We start from the raw sequence: 26755 nt of genomic DNA, 5'->3' as shown, positions 1-26755 counted from the left end.
GAAATTGTTGGAGCAAAGTTGAAAAATATGTAATTAATGATATGAAATTTCGCAAGATTATTTAATGAAAAAACTTTCGAGCCTACAGGCCAGTAAGGCTCCTGGAGTTGATGGAATATACCCTATAATCTTAAGGGAGGTGGCAAGTGAGTGCATTGAAACATTGAGGCTAATTATGCGAGCATCACTAGACTCTGGGGAGATTCCGTTGGATTGGAAAAGTGCCAATGTATCTCCCATACATAAGATTGGTTCTAAGAGTGAAGTGGGAAATTATCGACATGTCAGCCTGACTTCAGTGGTGGGGAAAATCATGGAGGCAGTGATCAAGGGTGGAATTCGGGATCATCTGGATAGAAATGGAATTCTGAAGGATACTCAGCATGGTTTTGTAAAGGGAAAATCATGTTTAACAAATCTGGTTTGCTATTTTGAAAGGGTCACTCATGAGCTGGATTTAGGGAATAATTTCGACATTGTTTATCCTTCTCAACCTCAAAACAAAACCCAAGAACGGTACTAAGTATTGTAGGTTCTAATACCTCTCGTGTTTGGAGTTTTCATAAAAAAAAAAAAAAAAAAAAGCAGAGAAGGCATAATTCAAATAGCAGAAGACCTACTATAGAGAATTATACAAGGAGCAAGGGAATGATGCCAGCAGTGGGGAGGATGGATCACAAATTAGTAACACATACGACATATCCGATATCATTCCTGATGAGGTAAAACGTGTTGGAGAAATGAAGAATCAGAAAGCCCCGGGTGAAGATGAAGTTACTGTAGAGTTGTTAAAATTGGGAGGAAGAAACATGACACAAAATCTGGCAAAACTATTCACAAAATGTATTAGAAAAGGTGTGATGCCTAAGGAGTGGAATAATGCAGTCACAGTTTTGCTGCATAAGAAAGGAGATAAATCAGAAATGGAAATTACAGAACAATTAGCTTGTTATCCCACATCTACAAGTTGTTTACAAGGGTCATTACTAACAGATTACAAAGAATACTTGACGAGAATGAACGAAAAGAGCAAGTAGGCTTTAGGACAGGATTCTCAACAGGATTATCACCTTCATGTAATATCACAGCTAATGGAGAAAGCAAATTAATATAAAACACCATTATGCTGATGCTGCATAAGCTTGCTTTCTTGCATCAAATGCCTCTACTAGTGCTAATGCTAATGCCTGGCATTTGTGGATTATGAAAAGGTATTTGACTCCATACAGCATAAGCAATGTTTCAGGCACTGGAAAGACAAGGCATAGATACTCCATATATTATGATTTTGAAGAAAATATATGAGAACGCTACCTCCTTTACTAGACTAGACAAAGGCAGTAGCAAATTTAAAATCGAGAAAGGAGTTCGACAAGCAGACAGTATTCTCCGAAATTGTTTACTGCTGCCCTTGAGGAAGCTTTCAAAAGATTAGGCTGGTTGCAGAAATGTGAATGGAGAGAACCTAAACCATTTACGATATGCAGATGACATGATTCCAAAGAATTAGAGGAAAATTTTAATCAGTTATGCAGGGTTAGTAGGAATTTTGGACTAAAGATGAATATGGCTAAAATAAAAGTAACGATGAACAAGTATGCCATAGAAAGGGTTATAATGATTGAAGGAGCAGTAACTGAAAAGGTCGATTCATATGCTTATCTGGGACAAGTCATTAGCTGTAATAATGATAAATGGCTGGAAGTCAAGACAAGAATTAATTTTGGATGGATAGCATTCGGGAAATATAGTCAGATAATGAGGAGCAATATCCAAATTTGTCTGAAATGTAAAATAATGAACCAATGTATACTCTCCACCATGACTTATGGAAGTAAAACGTGGGCACTCACCAAAAAAATGGAAGAGAAACACATGGATTGGACAGAAAACTCAAGTAAAGGACATTCTTATCAAAACTAAAGAACTAAAAGGGTCTTGGGCAGGAGACATATGTCGAAGACATGATGACCGATGGACTAAGAAAATAACGGAATGGTACCCAAGAGGAGCTAGAAGAAAACCTGAAAGATAACAACGGAGATGGACAGATGAAATTCACGAGTTTGTGTGTAGTAAATGGATTGCCATTGCTCAAAACAGAAGGAAGTGGAAAGTTGCTGGAGAGGCTTTCATCCTGCATTGGATTGAAAATGGCTGATGATGATGATGACTTGGATTTCAGGAAAGCTTTTGATACTGTTGCACATGGAAGAGTGCTGTACAAACTGGAGCAACATGGCATTAAGGGCAACTTGCTGCAATAAATAATATTAATGGAGTCTCCCAGCGTTCGGTGCTGGGCCCATTGTTGTTTTGTTTTATCAATGATATCGATGAAGGTATATCAGGCTTAATGTCCAATTTCACAGATGATAGAAAGGTTGGCAGGGTTGTTAATGATAGTAAAGACAGAATGCTACCAACAGGATCTAGAAATGTTAGGCAGATGGGATGAGAAGTGGCAACTGACGTTTAACGTTGAAAAATGCAAAGTGCTACATATGGGGAGCAGTAATCCCAACAGAAACGTACCAACTGTGTGGTACTACACTCAGGGTGGTGGAGAATGAAAAAGACCTGGGGGTAATTGTGTAGTCAGATATGAAGTTCTCTGAGCAGTGCAGACAGGCTGCCAGAGCAGGTCATGGAGTTTTGTCAATGATATATAGGAATTTTGCTAGCAGAGACGAGGAGGTGATTATCCCTTTGCATAAGGCAATGGTCAGGCCACATCGTGAGTATACTGCGTATAGGTCTGGAGGCCTCATTTTAGGAAGGATGTAGAGTTGCTAGAGCGAGTACAGAGAAGTGCAACCAGATTGTTGAGAGGAACAAAGGGGTGCTCTTATCAAGAGAGGCTTAAGTTCTGTAAGTTGCAGCATCTGAAGACTAGGCACCTGCGATGTGATCTGATTGAGGTGTATAATTTGAGCAGGCTCGATGCTGATGAGACACTTCCGCTTTCTCAGATTAAGAACCTGAAGTAGCATAGATTCAAATTGAGGAAAGACAGTTGTAGAATAGATGTGTGAAAGTTTGTCTTTAGCCAGCGGGTAGTTGATTGCTGGAACAGACCCTTCCATCTGTTGTTGTAGAAGTTGATAGCTTAAATAAATTTAAGGTCGAACTAGACAAACATTTGGAGTGACCGGATGGGTGAAATGGGAAGGGTTTTTTTTTTTTTTTTGGCTAATGCTATATAAGCTTGCTTTCTTGCATCATATGCCTTAACTATCTGTTGAGGCATATGATGCAAGGGTGGAATTCAGGATCATTTGGATCGAACTAAAATTCTCAAGGATACTCAGCATGGTTTTGTAAAGGGAAAATCATTTAACAAATCATTTAACAAATCTGGTACGCTATTTTGAAAGGGTCACTCACGAGCTGGATTTAGGGAATAATTTCGACATTGTTTATTTAGATTTCAGCAAAGCTTTTGATTCAGTCCCACATGAGCGGTTGCTTTATAAGCTGGAACGGGTTGGAATCACTGGGAAAATCCTTAGATGGAGAGCAGGATGGCTTCAGGGCAGGAGGCAGAGGGTTGTGATAAATGGCTATTCCTCAGATTGGGTTGATGTAAGAAGTGGGGTTCCTCAAGGATCAGTATTAGGACCACTGTTGTTTTTAATTTTCATAAACAACATCGATGAAGGGATAGAGGGCGTGATGTCTAAATTTGCAGATGATGTTAAAATTGGTAGAGTAGTTAATGATCACTGTCAAGCTGAGCTTCTTCAGTGAGACTTAGATAGACTTCAGGAATGGTCAGAAAAATGGCAGCTATGCTTTAATCCAACAAAGTGTAAGGTATTACACCTGGGAAACAGTAATCCAAAAATAACTTATTCACTTGGTGAAGTTCAACTAAACCCGGTACTGGAGGAAAGGGACTTGGGTGTTACGATACGGTCAGACATGAAATTCTCTGAGCATTGTAAACAGGTTGCAAGGAAGGCCCATGGTGTCCTATCGATGATCTATCGGACTATTGGAATACTGTGTTCAAGTATGGAGACCGCACCTAAAGAAAGACATTGAGCTTCTTGAAAGAGTGCAAAGACGGGTAACTCGCCTGGTGAGATCGGCAAAAGGACGTCCTTATGAAGAAAGACTTCGAATATGTGGGTTGCAGTTTGGAAACCTTAGAGGAGATTTGACTGAGGTGTTTAAGGCTCTGAGAGGCATCAGTAAAATGAATGAGGACGAAATTTTCAAGATTATAAATGATGCTAGAACTAGGAAACATAAATTCAAGTTACGGGGGAAATGTTTAGATTGGACTGTAGGAAGTTTTATTTTAGCCAGCGAGTTGTAAATTACTGGAATAGGTTGCCTACATGAGTGGAAGAGGCTGACAGTTTGGGGAAATTCAAAGGTCATCTGGATAGTACCTTTGGGTGAGGGACGCGCATAGGATGATAGATTTAATTTCCTTTTCTTTTATTAATTATTATTTTTATTATTATTTTTTTTTTATCATTGTTTTATTCGGGGTTTTTTTTGGCTGGTGCAGCATAGGCTTTCTTGCACCATGCGCCTAATACTAACTAATAAGATGCTAATCTTATTAATTTTCATTGTTAATCAGTTACATTGTATTTAAATGGAAATCATTCCCCAGCTTAAAGCAGCAAAGCTACTCTACGGGCACAAGGTAGTGCGCAGTGGGAATGCTGTAGCTCAGGGGAGAACTGAAGAGGGAGATTTTCCAATGCATCCTTAAAAAAAATGTGCAGTAAAATGTTTGTGGACTTTCTGGAACTGGACATTGTCTAGCCAAGGAGGATGTCTTTGTATGTGCTAGGGCAGAGAGTGTGAAGATATTAGATGGGAACTCTGTGTTCTGATGGACATTGAGAGTTTGAAGAGAAGAGTAGATTTGATGGGCCTTCATTGGATTTAAAATGGAAGCCCATCAAACTCTCAGCTGTCCCACAACAGAACTCATTCCTGTGTATGAGGCAAAACAATGGCAATCTTTCAGGCAGAATGTGCTTGTCCCACTGGAGCTAGTTATTGTCAGCGACTATCGTCAGAGAGACATGAAATATATTGTGCAAAAAGGACAGGTGGAATAGGACCAGGGTATGTCTGCCAGGAGGAAAATTCAATGATATTCTAGAGCAGATATCTTTTAAGGACACAAAATGTGATATTGCTGCACACGTTGGAACTAATGACATTAAAAACTTATTTTTATTTATTTTTTTTTTTTTTGTTAGTTGTTGGCATATTGGCTTCTGTGGCCATATTGCACCTCCCAAGGTTTTTGCATTTTCTATTCTGATCCAAGCCCGAGGCGGGATTCGAACCCGTGACCTTTGGGTTGCCAGGCAGGCACTTTACCCACCCGGCTAGCCCGGTAGGCGATATTAAAAACAGATCTGTGAATTTACTTAACAAGTACAGGTCAATGTTGGAAAAAAGTCATGAGTTAGGATTAAATTTGAAAGTCTCTGCAATTCGGCCCAAACATGATAGGGTGGAGTAAATGATGTGAGCCTTGCCAATCAAAGATGAGAACCTAGTAGGCCCTGGAGAGTGTGCAAGCCTCATGGGGTAGAATTTTTCTCAGTATAGTCTGTGCTTGCTAACAGAAGAGATGCTTCTACAGGGATGGGATACACTTAAATAGAAAGGGTGCAAGAATATTTCTTGATAATATTGAGGCAGTGTTACATGGATTGGAAAACTGCTAGCTTGGAGTGGATTCATAGATTAATAGATTAACAGAAGCTATAGGCAGAGGTGAAAGTGATGCTACCACTGCTTCTATTGGAATGAGCAAGCAACCTGGTAAGCAAGGTGTTCAGGAATTCAAGAACTTCTGGGAGTCACTGCAGAACAACTAAATACATGGGCTGTGTTAGGGTAACTAAGAGTAAGAACAGGTGCATGTACACTTGCATACACACCAATGCTATGAGTACAGTAAATAAATTTGATAGCTTTGAAATGCTGGTCAAGACATCAAAGGTGGATATTGTTGGGATATCAGAGATATGCTTACCCTTAGTAAGCATACAGATATAAAGAGGAAGAATTGGAATTTGGGGAGTACAATGTATACAGAAAGGACAGGAAGGGAGGAGGAGTTATATGTTAGCCTAATGTTAGTTAAGAAACACAATGTAAGGTAGTGCATCCAGATGATACGGGTGGACTGTACAATGCCGAATTCAGCTTGATGTGACATAATCACTGGGAAAGCAAAAATGAGAGTAGAGTGTGCTAAAGGCCTAATGACTCCGATGAGTACAACGAACAACTGCACAGAGCAATACAGTGGGCCGGTAAATCAGAATGCTTTATAAGGGCGATTTTACCTTCCCAGATTTTTAGTGGAACTTGTGGGTTGGTCATTCGTACACCAGCAAAATTTTGTGGATTTATTGAATGACTGTTTTGCTGGAATAGACCCTTCCATCTGTTGTTGTGGAAGTTGTCAGCTTAAATAAATTTAAGGTTGAACTAGACAAACATTTGGAGTGACCGGATGGGTGAAATGGGAAGGGTTTTTTTTTTTTTTTTTTGAGGGAGTAATACTCTTGATTTATTTATCAGCAGTGATTTTTCAGGCATTAAGAATCTGCAGATAAAGGAACCACTAGGTGGCAATAATCACAGTGTACTCATGTGGGATTTACTTAAAGATGTAACCATCAAGGATAAAGGTAAGGGTTTTTGCTTTCATAAAGGTGACTACAGTGATGGTCTCAGAGAGATTTTAAATTCTATACAGTGGGACCAACTGATGATGTTGCCAACAGCAAATTCTAAATGGGAAGCTTTCAAGCTACTAGGCTTTTCATACCAACTAAAAAAAATAGGCCTAATGACACACGTGGCAGAGAAGAAAAATGCATAGGGTACGTATAAATTAACAGGTGACACAGAAGTCTAAGGTAGATATAAGCTGGTCTGTAATGAAGTCACAAAGGAAGTTAGGCAAGCAAAGGCAGATTACGAGAAATCTTTGGCAAAGGAGGCAAAGAAAAACAGCTTTTAACTTATGTCAACTCCCGAAGGAACGGGATGAATCAGATTGATCCACTTGATATCGTATCGATAGTTGAACTGTAGATGATCCTACCCAGCAGCTGACAAACTGAATGAGTATTTTACATCTACATTTACATATGACAAGTTATTAAGGGAGGGGAATGCCAGAGGTTTATTAAACTCTGGCAGTGAGTAAATGATTTTGTAATAACTGAGAGCAAAATGGAGGAGAAATTGTTGAAGTTAAACATAAGGTTGGCCGGGTTGCAAAGGACACTACTGACACTATGCTGCTGCAACAGGATTTGGAAAGGTTGAGCAGATGGGCTTCGAGGTGGCAAATGAAGTTTAACATTGACAAATGTAAAGTACTACATATGGGAAACAGCAACCCCAGAGCAACGTATCAACTCTGTGGTACTACACTGACAGTGGTAGAGAATGAAAGGGACCTGGGGGTAGTTGTGCAGGCAGATATGAAGTTCTCTAAGCAGTGCAGACGGGCTGCAAGAGTAGCTCATGGTGTATTGTCAATGATATATAGGAATTTTTCTAGCAGGGATAAGGAGGTGATTATTCCCTTGTATAAGGCAATGGTCAGGCCACACCTAGAGTACTGTATACAGGCCTGGAGGCCTCATTTCAAGAAGGATGTAGAGCTGCTGGAACGAGTACAGAGAAGGGCAACAAGATTGGTGAATGGGACAAAGGGGTGCTCTTACGAAGAAAGGCTTAAGTTTTGCGAATTACAGTGTCTGGAAACTAGGCACCAGCGAGGTGATCTGATAGAGGTGTACAAAGCCTTGAATGGTTTGAGCATGCTCAATGCTGATGGGATTCTTCCTCTTGCTCAGAATAATCAACTGAGAGGGCATAAATTCAAATTGAGGAAAGACAGATGTAGGATAGATGTGCGGAAATTTGCCTTTAGCCAGCGGGTGGTTGGTAGGTGGAACAGACTTCCATCCCTTGTCGTGGAAGTTGATAGCCTAAATAAGTTTAAGGCTCAGCTGGATAGGTATTTCGAACGAACAGAGGGGTGAAGTGGAAGTGGTTATTTTTATTTATTTATGTTACTTTTTTTTTTTTTTGGCTGATGCTGCATAAGCTTGCTTTCTTGCATCAAATGCCTCTACTAATGCTAATGCTAATAACAAAGGAACCTGCACTGGATGAGATTTATCCAGTTATATTAAAGGAGGCAGCAAAGGAAGTAAGCAAACCCTTAGCCATAATTATGAGAACTTCCTTAGAGTCAGGGGATGTCACTATAGACTGGAAATGTGCAAATGTCACCCCAATTCACAAAGGAGGATCAATGAGTGACACAAGTAATTACAGACCTGTTAGTTTAATTTCTGTTCTGGGGAATTTAATGGAGGCACTGGTTAAAGAAGCACTTCAGGATCATCTAGCAAGACTTCAGTTATAGTTTAGACACAGCATGTATTTGTTAAGGGGAAATCTTGCCTGACCAATTTAATTGGATACTATGATGTGTTCACAAAGGAACTGGATGCAAAAAAATAATTTTAATATCATATACTTGGAACTTAGGAAAGCTTTTCATACTGTTGCACATGGAAGACTACTGTACAAATTGGAGCAGTATGACATTAAGAGCAAACTGCTGCTATGCATAAAGCAGTGGTTGAGTGTGAGAAGAGAGAGAGAGAGAGAGAGAGAGAGAGAGAGAGAGAGAGAGAGAGAGAAGTAATTAATGGACACTGCTCTTCATGCACTAATATTATTAGTGGAGTCCCCCAGGGTTGTTGTGTTGGGCCCATTGTTGTTTTTTGTATTTATTAATGAAGGTATATCAGGCTTAATGTTCAAGTTTGCAGGGTTGTTAATGACACTAATGACAGTATGCTACTGCAACAAGATCTAAAAAAGTTGAGCAGATAAGTTGAGAAGTGGCAACTGAAGTTTAACGTTGACAAATGCAAAGTGCTGCATATGGGTAGCAGTAACCCAAGAGAAACGTATCAACTGTGTGGTACTACACGCAGGGTGGTAGAGAATGAAAAGGACCTGGGGGTAATAGTGCAGTAAAATTTGAGTTTTCTGAGCAGTGCAGACAGTCTGATATAGTAGCTCATGGTGTTTTGTCAATGATATACAGGAATTTTTCGAGCAGGGATAAGGTGGTGATTATCCACTTGTATAAGGCAATAATAGTCATGCCACACCTTTGTACTGTATACAGGTCTGGAGGCCTCATTTTAGAAAAGATGAAATCTGCTGGGACAAGTACAGAGAAGGGCAAAAAGATTAGTGAAGGGATAAAGGGTTGCTCTTACTAAGAAACTCTAAATTTCTGCAAATTAGAGTGTCTGGAGACTGGGCACCTGTGAGGTGACATGATTGAGGTGTATAAGAACAATTTTTTCAATCTTCAACCCAACAAGGGTTGAAGATTGAAAAAATGAAAGAATACAGTTTTTGACATTAGACTAAGTTCTATATATTGTAATTTTAAGGAAATAAGACCTTGAATGGTTTGTGCAAGCTCAATGCTGATGGGATTTTTCCTCTTGCAGCGATTAATTGCCTGAGGAGACAAATTCAAATTGCAGAAAGACAGTTGTTTGTTTGTTATTTGGTTTTTAGGAGCATTAGCAACTAAGGCCATACTGCTCCGGGATATGCGGTGGTCATTCCCTGACCTTTCCGCATCCTCCGTATTTGGTGGTGACGGGCTTGAACCCCGGTCTAATCAAGAAGTGTGCGCTACGCATTGCTGCTCCTTCCCACCTGGCTACGGAGTCACCAGAAAGACAGTTGTAGAATAGATGTGCTGAAATTTGCCTTTAGCCAGCAGATGTTTGATTGCTGGAACAAACTTCCATCTGTCGTTGTAGAAGTTGACAGGTTAAATAAATTCAAGGCAGGACTAGGCAAACATTTGGAGCAAATGCATTTTGCTCCAAATAAAAAAAAAAAAAAAAAAAAAATGGGTTTTTTATTTATTTATTATCTTTTTTTTTAATTTTTTATTTTTTTGGCTGATGCTGTATAAGTTTGCCTTCTTGCATTATGTTCCTATGCTAATCAGTACCGTGCTTGGGTTGAAGATTGAAAAAATGAAAGAATACAGTTTTTGACATTACACTAAGTTTTATATACTGTAATTTTAAGGAAATAAATATAAAGGGTGGTTGTTACAAAAATTCAAGTTGAAGGGATAAATGTGGAAAAAGAAAGGTTGTTTCTGCGAGTTTGAAGTTAGACAGTATACAGATGTTGCCTATTTTCAGCATGTATTTGGACTGGTTTGGGGGGGGGGAGGGCAATTACAGAAGCCAATTCAAAAGAACATTGCCCATGGAAGCCTCATACCTCTTTATAAGAGGAATGCAGCAGAAACAGTCATTAAAACTAACTGCTCTCTTTTGAATTTTATCTAGAAGTCAGAACAGTTATGGGGCAGTACAGTACACACTAGATGTGGGAACAATATGTGGGTAGGGAAGATTTGAGATTTGTGCAGAGTGAATAGCTGTTTAGAAAAAAAAATGATGCTGAGAGCAAAAGAGAAAAACCAGTTTTTTTAGGTGCAGATGAAGCAATATTTGTGATCTGCTTATGTCAAAGAGAGATTAGAAGTCAGGATAATTCCTAATAAATATATGTAGTCATTTCTAGAAATATGGGTGCCATCAAAGATATGCATAGCAGCAAAAGAATCCTTTTTAAAAATATATAAGACAGGACTGAGTTTTGGAATTAGTGAAAATAACTAAGTTAACTTTGTCCACTGGAGAATCAGTAGATCGGCATTTAAGGATTTGGTAGTGGATATTTGAGAAGTTGAAGTTGTTTGTTTGTGCAGCACAATGTTTCTCAAACTGGAAGGTGGCATGTAATGTGCTATCATCAGCAAAACTATGGATTGGATTTCAAGTCAATGGAAGGTCATTAATATAAAAGAGTGGGAGAAAGAACTGAACCTCGGGGAATACCAGCAATAATGGAGTTAGAGGGAATACAGCCATCTATTTATTTGCTATATAAAAACCAATTTTTTTTAATGCTAATGATATCATATACTGCTGAAATATGGTCATCTGCTGCACCCTCTCTCACTCTCTCCCTCTCCCCCCTCCCTCCCTCCCTCCCTCCTTTCTTGATGGAATATCAGCTATTAACATGAGCTAACCAAAAAACTGGCCACAAACACACCATCTACTTCACTACAATGATTTTTTTTAATGTAAACCCCAAACACGAGAGGTATTAGAAGTATTAGCCTAAGGAAATATCTGTAGAAGAGGGATGCAGCAAGAAACAGTATATCTATGAGACAGTGAGTGGAGAGACTCTGTTAGAGATGAATCATTAATTAACCTAACTGCCCTCTTCTGAACAGAAGAAGCCTGAGACAGGTTTTGGGGACACCACCCCAGATGTGGGAACAGTATTCCATGGTAGGGCAGATTTGCGATTTGTACAGAGTGAACAGCTGTTTGGAAGAAAAGTAATGCCGAGAGCGAAAGAGAAAACAAAGTTTTTTAGATGCAGAGGAAGCAATATTTGTAGTGTGCTTGTGCCACGAGAAATTAGAAGTCAGGGTAATCCCCAAAACAGATATTTCATCTTGCCTACAAATCGGAGTGACACCAAAGATAAACATAGGAGCAGAAGAATCCTTTTCGCGAGATATAAGACAAGACTGAGTTTTAGGAGGCCTGAAATCAACTAAGTTGTCTTTGCCCCACTGCAGAATTACCTGGAGATCGGCATTTAAGGAATTGGTAGCAGATATTCGAGAAGTTGACACCGATTGAGCAGGGCAAGGTTTCTCAAAATGAAAAGTGGAATACAATGTGCTATCATCGGCAAAACTATGGATAGGATTTCCAGTCAATGGAAGAAGGTCATTAATATACAAGAGGAAAAGAGTGGGGGGAAAGAACTGAACCTTGGTGGAAACCGGCATTAGTGAAGCAGTTAGAAGACAGAGAGCCATCTACCATCACACTCATTGAGCGATCAGAGAGAAAACTGGATAACCAATTACAAAAAACAGTTGGCAAACCATAAGATGGAAGCTTGTTTAGAAGACCATTATGCCAAACACGATTGAAAGCCTTTGAGATGTCAAGAGCAACTGCTTGTTTCACTGATCTTTTCCATTGAATTAGACCATAAATGGGTAACATAAGCCAGAATATCACTAGTGGATCGACACCGACGGAATCCATACTGGCGATCGTTGATCAAACGGAGGGTTTTTTTGGTAGTTTAAGAGTTGGCATTTAATTGCTTTCTCCATTACTTTAGAAAGAGTAGAAGTAATTGCAATGGGACAATAATTGGATGGGAGGGATTTGTCACCCTTTTTAGAAACTGGATGGATATGAGCAAATTTCCAAGCAGAAGGAAAAACACCTTTGGAATAAGAAAGTGAAAAAAGTTGGCAAAGAACAGGAGTAAGTTCAGGAGCACAGGTTTTGAGAACAAGTGGAGAAATACCATTGGGACCTGGAGCGTTCTTAGCATCAAGATTCGCAAAAATCCTTCTGACATCCTTTTAACGGAAGAACAGAGGAGGCATTGAATGGAGCATGCTTGGAATGGTGGGAAGTGTTTCACCAAGATCATTAATACATGAGTTGGAAGAAAAATGGGATGTTAGCAGGTCAGTTTTATCCTTGGCTGAAGTCACAACACAACCATCAGGTTTCGACAGAGGTGGGAGCAGAGATGGCCAAAGTTGCGGCCAATAGCTTTGGCAAAAGACCAGAATGCTCAGCTACCATTAGGGCAAGAAGCAAGTTTTATACTCTTAGCCTGTTCAAACTCTAGTTTGGACTGATTAATAACTGCTTTACTATTGTTGCAAGCTTTTGTGTAGGCAGAAAATTAAACTGAAGAATTAGAAACAAGCCAATTACGATATGCAACGTAATTGGCTTGTTTCTAATTGGCACATTTATTGGGAAACCAAGGTTTAGATAGAGCAAGATATTTTAAAGTGGAGTGTGGGAAAAAGGATTCAATTCCTGCAAGAATAATTTCGCTGACACGATCTGAGCAAACACTGACATCAGAAGTTTTGAAACAGTAATCCGACCAAGGAAAATAAATCTTGCAGGTCATCCCATTTTGCATTCTTGTAATGCCAAACAATATTAGATCTCATGGCTATTGGGAATAGCCATGAGATAAAGGCTCCATAGGAGAAGAGACAATAATCAAGCTGATTATTGTCTTTCTCCTATTCAGGTGCCTAAAGGACCTCTCACTTTGACCATGTACTTAGAAGGGTTGTTTGTGAGAAAAAAAATTAAGCATATTGGCTGTATGGTTAGGGTTATCCAGTATTCTTGTAGGTAAATGAACAATCTGTGCAAGGTCATTAGTAATTGCAAAAGCCTCAGCATCTTGACCAGCTGGGTCGGTGTGACTAGAAAACGGAAGCCAGCTGGAGTTGTGAACATTAAAATCAACAAGAAAAATTACCCCACTGTTAGGAAAGTTGGACTGGAGAAAGTCAAGTTGCAAAGAGAGGAAGTCAAAGAGCTCCAAGTGATTAGTGGAGTTGGGAGAACGATATTGACACAATGAGGTAGAGAGATTTTAAGCCTGAAAAGAATGAAAAGAGGAGATTCCAAATTACAAGTCTCTAACAGGGAATATCGGAACGGACATAGGCACAAGTACCACCTTTGAGGCGAAAGGAATCATACAGCAAATAATTTAGGCAACTAAGATGAGCAGTAGTTGAATCAACCGATAACTGAGATTCTGTCAGAAAAAGTACATGGGGATTGGCAGACTGCAAGTGGAAATGGACATTTCCACTTGCAGTCTGCCAATGCAGTCTGCCATTTCCACTTGCAGTCTGGACAGTTGAGATTAGAATTGAGACCATATATTTGTGAAATGAACTAGGAAGTGTTTGGGAAGTTTAGATCTTTTTGGAGATAAGCTTACTCTATTAGTTTGACAATTTGTGGTGTTTTCAATAGTAAGAAAAAGTGGGTGGGACATGCTGTATGAAGTAATGAAATTTTTGGATATGGTGTACACATGGTAAGAATATACCCAGATCCTTGACATAGTTGGAAGAGAGTTGGAAGTCTGCTGACGAATCTAGTGGTAGCCAGACATGTTCAAAGCCGCTAAGTGGATTTTCTAATTTATTGATTTTAAATTATTGTTTTTCTAAAACTTTTGATTTAAATTTTTTGTGATTTTCTGATTAATCTGGTGTATTTATTCTGTACTCGGCCTTGTAATTGCATAAAAGTATCGGTAAGGGTATCAAATCCACGTTACAAGTTGCAGCTCCGCTGAACAAGAAGTTTTTTAGCCATATTTAGCTGCTTTATTGACCAATTGTTACATCAAATTATTTTCTATATGTAGCTTATAGACCTAGTCAGGATCGTTAGTTTGTTCTGAATTGAGACAGCGAGATTTGGAAGTTTTTTTTTTTTTTTTTTTTTTTTATGAGAACCCCAAACACGAGAGGTATTAGAACCTATAGTATTTAGTACCGTGCTTGGGTTGGATTTTGAGAAGACGAAAGAAGATATTTGTTGATATTGGACTTGAACTTCTGTAGATTGTAATTTTCAGCAAATACGTATGAAGGAAGGTTGTTCCAGAAAACAGCAGTTGAATGAATAAATAAGGAAGATGAAAAGTTGGTTCTGTGGGTTTGAAGTTGGACAGTAAATGGATGTTGGCTGGTGGCGGCACGTGTTCGGACTGTTTTGAAAGAGAGAGCGAGAATTATAGAAGCCAATTCAGAAGAACAGTGCCCATGGAAGTATCTGTAGAAGAGGCATGCAGCAGAAACAGTGAGTCTATGAGAAAGCGAGTGGAGAGACTCTGTTAGAGATGAATCATTAATTAACCTAACTGCCCTCTTCTGAATGGAATCAAGCCTGAGAGAGGTTTTGGGGGCACCACCCCAGATGTGGGAACAATATTCCATGGCAGGGCATTAATTAATTAATAATTCAAGTTAATTAACTGAATTAATAATTCAGTTAATTATTAATTCAAGTGCCCGTAGATTTACCGTTCGTAACTTGCCGCCTTTGTTATACGATACAACGTATCCCGAACTAGTATATTCCTGATTAATTGACAATAATATAATATTGTCAATTAATCAGTAAAATCTATTAATTTTGTTAAACTTCATTGTCAATTAAATTGTACTTTAACTAAATACAAATAATGACTTAGATTACAAATGTAACATAATTAATTAATACATAACTTGATACTGAAGTTATATAAAGGGAACTCGTAGATAATACTTGATACTGAAAAAAATATATATAGCATTATAACTGTGTTGGGATACAAGCTTAGGGTTATAATTTTGTACTGAAATTGAAATTTCATTGAAATTAAATCAAAATCATGATTGAGAGCAGCAAAGCAAAAGGCTCAAGCTAATGGGAGTGCTTTGGCTCAGAGGAGAACTGAGGGAGGGCAGTTGCCCTCTGAATCACAGCCTTTTAAAATGCACTGCTTGCATGATGTTTGTGGAGCAATTGGGTACGGGACATGATATTGCCATGGGGGCAATATCATGTCCTTCTGTGTGCGCGCGCGATGCAAGGAGTGTAACAAAATCAGGCAACAACTCAGCGTTGTTATGGGCCTATATGAGAGCTTGAAGGACAGGGTGGATGCCCTCGAAGGATCTAAATTGAGGGGCCCATCAAGCTCTCAGCTGCCCACATCAACACCAGAGCTTGCACTTGGTCATCATGCAACACAGCGGCAACCCCCAAGGCAGAATGCACTGGTCCCACAGAAACTAGTAGTTGTTGGTGACTCTATTGTCAGGGAGACTGGGAATATATTGTGTAAAAAGGATAGATGGAACAGGACCAGGGTATGTCTGCCAGGGGAAAAAGTTGATGACGTTGTAAAGCATATATCATATTTTAAGGGCACAAAAGGTGATATGGTTGTACACATTGGCACCAATGATATTAAGAGTAGGAGACCAGCAGAATTACATAACAAGTACAGGTCACTGTTGAAAAAAAAGCCATGAATTAGGGTTGAATTTGAAAGTGTCTGCAATTCTGTCCTTTAATATAACCGGATAGATCCCATCCACCCCAGGTGCTTTTCTTATGTTTAACTTCAACAATTTCTCCTCCACTTTGCTCTCAGTTATTACAAAATCGTTAAGTATCCTGCTACAATTTTATAACCTTCTGCCATTTTCAAACCTTAATAATTCCTCATGTGTGAATGTAGAGGCAAAATACTCATTCAGTTTGTTTGCTATCTGAGCAGGATCATCAACAGTCGAACCATCAATGTCAAGTGGACCAATCAGATTCATCCCCTTCCTTTTAGAGTTTATATAAGTAAAGAAATCCTTGCTGTTTTTCTTAGCATCTTTTGCCAAGGATTTCTCGTAATCTGCCTTCACGTGCCTAACCTCCTTTGTGACCTGATTACAGACTAACTTATATCTGCCATAGGCTTCTGAGTCGTTTGATAATTTATATGCATCCCATGCATTTTTCTTCTCTGTTAAGAGTCTCATTAGTTAATTAGATAACCATTTAGGCCTAAACCTTGAACAATATTTCTTAATAAGTATGAAACTTTTAGTAGCATCCACGATTAATTCCTTGAATGCTTCCCACTTAGAATTTACTGTTGGTAACATTGTCAGTTGATCCCACTGTACAGAATTTAAAAACTGTCTGAGACCACTGTACTCACTTTTACGGAAGCAAAAACCCTTTCCTTTTCCCCTGATGGTACAAGAATGATCACTGCTGATAACCAGATCAAGAGTATTACCCTCTCTGGTTGCCTCTCGAACATGCTGCTGCAAAAAACAATCATCCAATAAATCCACAAAAGTCTTACTAGTGTGTGAGTTGCCAACCCACAAGTTCCAGTCAATATCTGGGAAGATAAAATCCCCCATTATAAGACATTCTGATTTACTAGCCCACTATTTCTCTGTACAATTGTTCATTGTACTCATTCGAGTCATTAGGCCTATAACACACTCATACTTTCAATTTTGATCTCCCAATGCTTATGTCACACCAAACTGACTCGACACTGCACTGTCCAGCGATGTCAACTGGCTTCACTTCCTTGGATTTTGTGTATTTCTTAACTAATAGCATAACCCCTCCTCCCTTCCTATCATGTCTATCCTTTCTGTACACATTGTACTCCCCAAATTCCAGTTCTGCATTCCTTATATCTGTGTGACACCACGTCTCTGCTATCCCAACAATATCTGCCTTTGATGTCCTGACCAACACTTCAAATTCATCAAATTTATTTACTATACTTCTAGCATAAGTATACATGTATCTATCCTTATTATTAGTTACCCTAACACATCCCATATACCCACCTGTTTCACGATGACTGCCATCAGTCCCTGAAACCCCCAGCACCTCTCGCTCCAGGTCGCTACTTATTCTAATAGAAGTTGTGCAAGAATCACCTTCACCTCTGCCTGTGCCTACTTTTAACCTTTTAGTCTGTGAATCCCCCCAAGCTAGCAGTTTTCCGACCCACCCAACACTGCCTCGATAACATCAGCAAATATTCTTGCACCCTTTCTATTTAAGTGTATCCCATCCCTGTAGAAGCAGTCTCTCCTGTTAACAAGCACAGACCAAACTGAAAAAAATTCTACCCCTTGAGCCTTGCACATTCCCTCCAGGGCCGAATTGATTGACAAGGCTCTCATCATGTACTCCCTCCTATCGTGTCTGGGCAGAATTGCAGACACTTTCACATTTAACCCTGACTCTCGACTTTTTTGCAACATTGACCTGTACTTGTTAAGTAAATCTGCAGATCTCCTACTCTTAATGTCATTGGTGCCAATGTGTACAACAATATCACCTTTTGTGCCCTTAAAAGATGATATATTCTTTCCAATGTCATCAACTTTTGCCCCTGGCAGACATACCCCAGTCCTGTTCCATCTATCCTTTTTACACAATATATTCCCAATCTCCCTGACAATAGAGTCATCAACAATAACTATTTCCCTTTGGGACCAGCGCATTCTGCCTTGGAGATTGCCGCTGTGTTGCCTGATGCCCAGGAGTGAGCTCTGGCATTGAGTTGGGCAGCGTAGAGCTTGACGGGTCCCTCATATTAATTTCTTCGAGGGCATCTACCCTACACCTCAAACTTTCATAGCCGACCAGTGGAACACTGAGTTGATGCCTAATTTCTAGACACTCTCTGCACGTGGCACACACAAAGACATCCTCCTTGGCTAGATCATGTTCTATTCCAGAGAGTTCGGCAAACATTTCACAAGTTGCACATTTTTTTAAGCTGTGATGCGTTGGAGAATTGTCCCCCTCAGTTCTCCCCAAGTCACAGCACTCCTGCCACTTTGTGCCCGTTGCTTTGCTGCTCTAATCTGGGGCATGATATTTTAAATTAATAAGATCAATAAATTTAATTAAATAATTGTCAATACTACGCTATCTAATAGAATCCTAAATGCAGTGATGCGTATTACGCTATATAATTATATGTTAGAGCCGCCTAGTTACCACATTTAAAAATTTGAATTCCCTACTACTCTATACAAAAACAATGGCTGCAAGATTCGAACGAAATAACGGTTTTACGTACATTAAGTAGTAATCTACAAAATCTATCTAAATTAAAAATAAAAATAACCAGCGTAACTATAACTATAAGACTATGTATAAAGTACAATATTAAATAACAATTAGGTAAATAAAAAAGCAAAGTTAATGTGAGTGAGGGAGGGATCATTAATTAAAGCAATTATAATGTTTTGGACAGAGTTTTCTGTCAATCATTTTAGAGCTTAGCCTGTATAAATAACAGAAAAAATAAAAGGGTGAAAGTACAAAAGTTACGGTTTTTTTAATGCAAAGGAAGGGATACTTATGATATGCTTATGCCGAGAAAGGTTAAGGATCATGGCTGTTTGTGCCAAGGTTTATCAACAATGGAAGGTGGCATAATGTCATCATCAGCAAACTATGAGCAGGATTTCCACTTAATTGGAGATCAACTGACACACAGGAGAAAGAGAAAGAACAGAACCTTCGGTTACTTCAGCATTAGTAGCTACAGAGGAAAAAAGCTTTGATTGTTTATTTTAGAGGTCTTAAAACATCGAGCTATTTTTTTTGTTAAATTTACAGAATATATTTGTTTCTGTTTAACAGCCATATTATCCTCATTTAATAATGAGGACAGTATGGCCATTAAATATGGTGCGAGACAATATGGTTGAAATTTCTTACAAGGTAATAACCCAAATTCTAGATAATAATTTTATCTTAACCTGATATAACTCCTGTGAGCTATCATGTAGGATTAGATAACTAGAAAATAAACTAGAAAATAAACTAACGTATATTACATTTTCTATATATAACATAATGCATTTACAGTTTATTTCATAAAAGATTTGAAATCTTTTGCAAGGTAATAACATAAATTCTAGATAATGATTTGATCCTAACATGGAATAAGTACTCAGAGCCATCATGTAGGACTAGATAACTAGTAAATAAACTATAATGAATGACATATTTTCTCTATATAATTTAATGCATCTAATTTATCCACTGGTTATTTTAATTTCTATTCTATTGAAATTATTTGACTATATTTTGTTAGTAATAACAGTTACTATGTAGAAGCCCAATGCAGCTAAGTAGTCAAATCTGAGCGTAGAGTGGTACGTGTGTTTGAGTTGACCATAGTTTAAATACAATGCAGTCCTTGTATTCTCCCCATCTTGTAATGTAAAAACAGAAAATTTATTATATATATAAAACACTGAATTAGAAAAAATTATATAAATAAAATAAACATACCTGTAGATTTGTTTCCAGTTCTGAAATTTTCTGTTGTAAACTTGAACTCAGTGCTCGAGAAGAGGAAAGCGCCAACTCGACTTCAGCCAATCTACAGAGAAATTGAGATAAAAGTTGTTAAATAATCTAAAGTTAAATTAAATAGCACCTAAATGTTGTCTGAATTAAGCTTTTTTTTTTTTTAATGGAATATTTAAATTACTGAAAAGCTTTTTGTGATACTAATTACACTTTGGGTGACTGCAGCTGGGTTACTATATGGGCTGCTGTAAAAATGAAACTGTTAGAATTAACTCTTTCCATATAACTCGCCAAGGTTATAAAGAGAAATTCTCTTAAATTTCCTAGCAGTTAATTTTTTTTCATTTATGCACTGTGAAAGAATGAAAATTCCTTCACAGTGTATAAAAATAAAAATCTCGATGATCTGAATGCCGTTGCTAGAACTTGAGATTAGTTAACATAATGAAACTAATGTAGACTTTGTAACCTTATTCAAAATACAGAAAGGAAGGACAATTCACACTTGCTCCATATGAGGCTGTAAGGTCATGGTCAATCTTCTAGCATAAACCAGAAAATGTACTTATTAATGAAATACATACAGGGTGATGATAAAGTTGTAAAAAATTTCGAATAGGCATTAGATGAGTGGACCTATGAGTGAAAAAAATAAAAAGAACTACGATGCTTTGGGTTCTATTTGAAAACATTAAGAAGCAGAAACCAGCTGCAAGACAAGTGTAATTATGCAATCAAGCAATAGTCAATTAAGCAACACTGGAGAAAAGGCATGTGTAGATGCATGCATCAATATAACACTGCAAGCAGTGCCGTACCTAGGTACAGGTGGAGTGGGCAGCTGCCCAGGGACCAGGAGTGTAGGTGGCCCAAATTCCAATGATATTTAAATTTTTTTTAAATATCATTGGAAATAAATATAAAAAAATGGTTTACTTAATACTTTAATTATACAAAAAAATGCAATATTGGCTTATTTATATTACAGTAAATGTATTTATTTTATAATCAAATGTTAAAATAAATTCATTTTTGCCAATTTTTATTATTTAAACCTTGTTTTAATGGCTAAACCCACAATAATGTACATTCACATTTAAAACTGTTCGCTGTGCTCTGAATGACGTCATATCGCCTAGAATGAGATGGAAGATACATGTGCACCAATGCAGTACATTACATGTTGCAACCTGTACTAGAGCACAGTACTCTCTGTTGGCAAGTGGAACATATTTGATGCCTTGGGAACCAAACCATTTTGTGCAGAAGGGTAAGGTAAATAGGCACCTGACTGAGCAGTATATATGACGTGTACTAGTATGCACCTTGAAGATGAAGCAAGGTGTTCTAGTTATAGTTTTATCAGAAATAACAATTAAACTGGATAGAAAAGAACATGCATTGCTGTTGCACTCAGAAGATAAATTAAAGTAGATGGGATATTTTAAAAAGGCATGTCAAAATGACTTTTTTTTTTTTTTTTTGATTTGGTAGTTGTTGGCGCGTCGGCTTCTGTGGCCATATTGCACCTCCCAAGGTTTTTGCAGTACTCTGATCCAAGCCCGAGGCGGGAATCGAACCCGCGACCTTTGGGTTGCCGGGCAGGTACTTTACCCACTCGGCTAGCCCGGTCGGCGTCAAAATGACTGTGAAATCTCTACCAGAAACAAGATGGGAAGGAAATAAAATCTGCTGAAGTGGTATGATATCAGTTACATGATATTACAACTGCATTAAATGATATCAAGGAACAGGCCATAAGAAAAAAAGGAACCAAATTACAGTCTGAAATATAAGGTTTATTAACAGAAATACTTTTTCTAAAGGTGCCTCTGTAGCCAGGTGGGAAGGAGCAGCAGTGCGTAGCACACGCTTCTTGATTAGACCGGGGTTCGAGCCCGTCACCACCAAATACGGAGGATGCGGAAAGGTTAGGGAATGACCACCACATTTCCCGGAGCAAAATGGCCTTAGTTGCTAATGCTCCTAAAAACCAAAATAACAAATAACTTTTTCTAAATTATTTATTTATAAGTGTAGTTGTTTGGTATGAAATAATGAGTATTATAAATAAAGTAAGTAAAGCCACACAAAGTAGTTAAATTGATATGAACATTGCAAGTATATTGATAGATGATGCTCTTAGTCAACTAACGAATTTAGAACAGAATTTAATTTGTGTATGGATGAAGCTATAGACACTGCAACTGAGTTGGAAGTACCGTCAGTGTAACCAGAAGTGCAAATTTCTAGAAAAACAAGTGAGTTTACCTAATGAAACTTCAGATGAAAACTCTATTGATCCAACCAAAAGGTTCGAAATGGAATTTTTTAATATAATAATTGATGAAGCCGCTAACTAACAAGAAAGATTTGATCAGATGAATGAAATATCCTCGGCTTTTCATCTTATTCTAAAATCAGAAAACTATGAATTTATTTGAAAGTGCAAAAGAAACGAAATGCCAACACCTTGAAGGAATTCTCACTGGTGAAGATGAGAGCAGCGACATCGATGCCAAAGAGTTACCTCAAGAAATCCAATCTTTGCAGCATGTTTTAAAAGGAAAAAACTTTGGTTGCTTAGAATTATTGACATTTATTCAAGAAAAAAACTTAGTTGAATTATATCCCAACATCACCATTTCTCTTTGGATATTATTAACATTGCCAATTACAGTTGCATCTTGAGAGAGAAGTTTTCCAAGACTCAAAATGATTAAAACATATTCACGAGCAACAATTGGCCAAGAAAGAATTATTTGGATGGCCATTATGTCAACAGAACGGATGTACTAAAAGATATAAAAACATCAGACATTATAGACAAATTTATATTAAGTAAATATTGTAAGGAAAGAATGTGAAAACTTTTAAGTTTATATAAATAATGTATACTAGTCATTAAAGTTTAAATAAATAATTATGATTTGGATAATTTTTGTTTCCTTTTTTTTTCAATTTTACAAATTCCACCTTTAATTTTTGTGAGGGGGGGCCCAGAGAAGTTTAGGTATGACACTGACTGCAAGACAAGGCACTCTTTATCAACCAGTAGCCAGTAAGCTGTTATGTGCACCTCATTAACAACTAGGAGTGCAAGTTTTTTTTTTTTTTTTTTTTTGAGGAGAATGTGCTACATTTTTGATGAGACAGTACTACTTTGTAAAAAAAGACTTAGAAGTGGATCACGTTCTTGGTTTACCTTTCAGGCTCTTGCCTGTTGATTTGAAACAACAGGAAGTAGTGTGGATCACTTGAGAAGTGGAAATACTCAAATGTATGTGTCAAGTACAGCAGCCAGTTCTCACAGCAAGCATTTGACACAGGATAGTGAGTGCTCAAGTTTCCCCATTGCACTGGGATTTAAGACAGCACAGTACATAAAATGGTTTCAGCATGCTCAATGCTGATGGGATTCTTCCTCTTGCTTAGAATAATCGCCTGAGAGGGCATAAATTCAAATTGAGGAAAGACAGTTGTAGGATAGATGTGCAAAAGTTTGCCTTTAGCCAGCAGGCAGTTTATTGCTGGAACAAACTTCCATCTGTCGTAGAAGTTGATAGCTTAAACAGATTCAAGGAGAACTGGACAAACGTTTGGAGCGAGTGAATGGGTGAAATGAGAATGGGGTGTGTTTTTTTTTTTTTTTGCTGATGCTACATAAGCTTGCTTTCTTGCATTATGTTCCCTTGCCAACTATCATCACAAAAGATCAATTAGATCACGATAACTACATAAGAACTAACTAAACAATTACGAGAACTAAGTTCTTGTGACCTAAGTGATCTTTTGTGACGATGATATTGCAAAGACAGCTGTTAACTGAAGAAGTGGTAAGAAAATACTATGAAATATTTGACTCAATTATGTATATATTTCCAAGGCAGGGAAAAAAAAAAAAAAAAAAACCAATTAAAACCAACACAGGTTCGAATGCTTTATTATCTTCAAATAACACGTCCTATGCACCGTGATGCTCAAGGAATATCTAAAAATTCTAATATGCTTTATATGTCAGAGGTGCAGCAAACAAATAGTATATTCTATAATCCATTACGATGCAGGATGATCTTCAGATTATGCATATGGTTGAAACCTAATGGGATAACAGGTCACATGAAAAATTAGGCACTGTAGCTAACTTTCCAAGAAGGAGAGGAGCAGACTGAAAAGGATGACAAGGAGGTTGTTATCTGCTAAAAATAGTTACTGATCTATAGAGGACAGATATTCAGTTCTGAAAACTTTGAAGTATTCTGCAATACCTTCCCAAAAGAACTAAATAAAATGCTGGTGCACATTTTATTTAGTTCATGTGTAAAAAGGAATAATTCAGAGACAAACTTTGCTCTTGGCAAGCTGCAAATTTAGTATTAGAACTTTAGAAAGTGACACACCGACTCCTAAACTTTCTAGAAATCTCACATTGATCCACTGGTGATATATTGGCTATGTTACCCATCTACAGACAAATTCCACGGAACAGTTTGGTGAAACTCAAGCAGGTGCTCTTGACATTTTCAAAGGCTTTTGATTGTCTTTGGTATAAAGGTCTTCTAAATAAGTTTCCATCTTATGGATTGCCAATTGTTACAGTAGGTGGGTATACAGTTTCATCTCTGTCCACTCATTGCAGATGATGGTAGGCAGCTCTCTGACTTCTAACTTCTCCACTAATGTTGATGTTTCCCAAGGTTTGGTTCTTTCTCCCACTCTTTTCCTCTGTATGTCAATCCTAAAACACAGTCATTAGCAGAGGCATACGTTGCAAGAAAGCAAGCTTATGCAGCATCAGCCAAAAAAAACCCACTGGCTAAATGCAAATTTCCACACATGTATTCTACAACTGTCTTTCCTCAATTTGAAACTGTCTCCCCTCAGGTTCTTAATCTGAACAAGAGGAAGAATCCCATCAGCATTCAGTTGCTCAATCCATTCAAGGCCTTATACACCTCGATCAGATCACCTCGTAGGTGCCTACTCTCGGCGCTGCAATTTGCAGAACTTAAGCCTTTCTTGGTAAGAGCATCCTTTTGTTCCCCTCACCAATCTCGTTTCCCTTCTTTGTACTCGTTCTAGCAACTCTACCTCCTTCCCAAAGAGGCCTCCAGACCTGTACGCAGTACTCTAGGTGTGGCCTGACCATTGCCTTGTATAATGGGATAATCACCTCCCTGTTCCTGCTAGCAAAATTTCTATATATCAATGACAAGACTCCATGACCTGCCCTGGCAGCCTGTCTGCACTGCTCAGCAAACTTCATATTTGACTTCACAATTAATCTTTTTCACTTTCCACTTCCCTGAGTGTAGTACCACACAGTTGTTACATTTCTCTTGGGTTACTGCTATCCATATGCAGTACTTTGCATTTGTCAATGTTAAAACTTCAGTTGCCACTTTACAGCCCATTTTCCCAACTTATCTAGATCCAGTTGGAGTATGCTACTCCAACTGTATACAGGGTATGAGGGTACAGCTCTAAAATGGTGTTCGCAGGCCGGCAGCTAGTTAGTACACTGGACTGAACCTATTGGTAACTCTCTAGGAGGCTTCCGGATCAGCTAGTGTATAATCTTGCTACCTCTACTCTGCCAGATAGTGAGTGACTGGAGGGAGTTCGAATAGTGTGTATGCGGGGAGCACTGTCGAGACCACGTTACGTCAAGGATCTGGGTATATTCTTACCAAGTAATATCGGTGTGTAGATACACCATAGACAACTCTTAAGAAACTACAAAGTAGTTGTTGTAGGCATCATTTGCTCTTTCTCATATTGTGCTCTGCCTTCACATGGTTCCAGGGTACCTGACCACCCACTGATGATAGGCCAATAGCCTTGAAACATGTCTGGGTGGTGGTACTCACTGAGAATAAGTAACAATAGTCTTCTCTATTAGTGAAGCGTTACTTATTCGAGGTAGTGCAATATCATGGCAACTCGTCGTGAAGGCAGAGCACGATATGAGAAAGAGCAAATGATGCCTACAACAACTACTTTGTAGTTTCTTAAGAGTTGTCTATGGTGTATCTACATACCGATATTATATAGAAATTAAACTCTTAATGTATTATGCCTTGTGCATTTAGTTATTTTAAATTCTTACCATGTGTACGCCATATCCAAAAATTTCATTACTCCATACAGCATGTCCCACCCACTTTTTCTTACTATTGAATACACCATGAATTGTCAAACTAATAGAGCAAGCTTATCTGCAAAAAGATCTAAATCTCCCAAGCACTTCCTAATTCATTTCACAAATATGCGTGGTCTCAATTCTAATCTCAATGATGTCCATTTCCACTTGCAGTCTGCCAAACCCCATTAATTTTTTTCTGACAGAATCTCAGTTATCAGTTGATTCAACTACTGCTCATCTGAGATGCCCAAATTATTCGCTGTATAGTTCCTTTCGCCTCAAAGGTGGTACTTGTGCATATGTCCGTTCTGATATTCCCTGTCAGAGATTTGGCAATTTCGAATCTCCTCTCTTTGATCTTCTCTGGCTTTTTAACTTCAATTTCTCCTCCACTTTGCACTCAGTTATTACAAACTCGTTAAGCACCCTGCTACAATTTGATAACCTTCTGGCATTTTCAATTCTTAATAACTCCTCATATGTGAATGTAGATGCAAAATACTCATTCAGTTTGTTTGCTATCTGAGCAGGATCATCAACAGTCGAACCATCGATATCAAGTGGACCAATCTGATCCATCCCGTTCCTTTTAGAGTTTATATAAGTAAAGAAATCCTTGCTGTTTTTCTTAGCATCCTTTGCCAAAGATTTCTCGTAATCTGCCTTAGCCTACCTAACCTCCTTTATGACATGATTACAGACTAGCTTATATCTGCCATAGGCTTCT

General features: G+C 38.2%; 1 protein-coding gene across 1 annotated transcript in view; it reads right to left on the bottom strand.

The window, feature by feature from the left end:
• Atg16 (Autophagy-related 16) overlaps positions 1-26755 on the bottom strand; it is a 274434-nt gene that overhangs the window by 145949 nt on the left and 101730 nt on the right. The window contains exon 5 of the mRNA XM_090386604.1: positions 19863-19953. Within this exon, the coding sequence (XP_090242730.1) occupies positions 19863-19953 (91 nt within the window). The remainder of the gene's footprint in view (positions 1-19862; positions 19954-26755) is intronic.

Source organism: Mastigoproctus giganteus, chromosome 1 (assembly GCF_048544385.1).
Source record: "Mastigoproctus giganteus isolate SK-2022 chromosome 1, ASM4854438v1, whole genome shotgun sequence".
In the NCBI taxonomy this organism is placed as follows: domain Eukaryota; kingdom Metazoa; phylum Arthropoda; class Arachnida; order Uropygi; family Thelyphonidae; genus Mastigoproctus; species Mastigoproctus giganteus.
The sequence above is the reverse complement of the archived record's forward strand: the minus strand, read 5'-3'. Positions and strand labels throughout refer to the sequence as shown.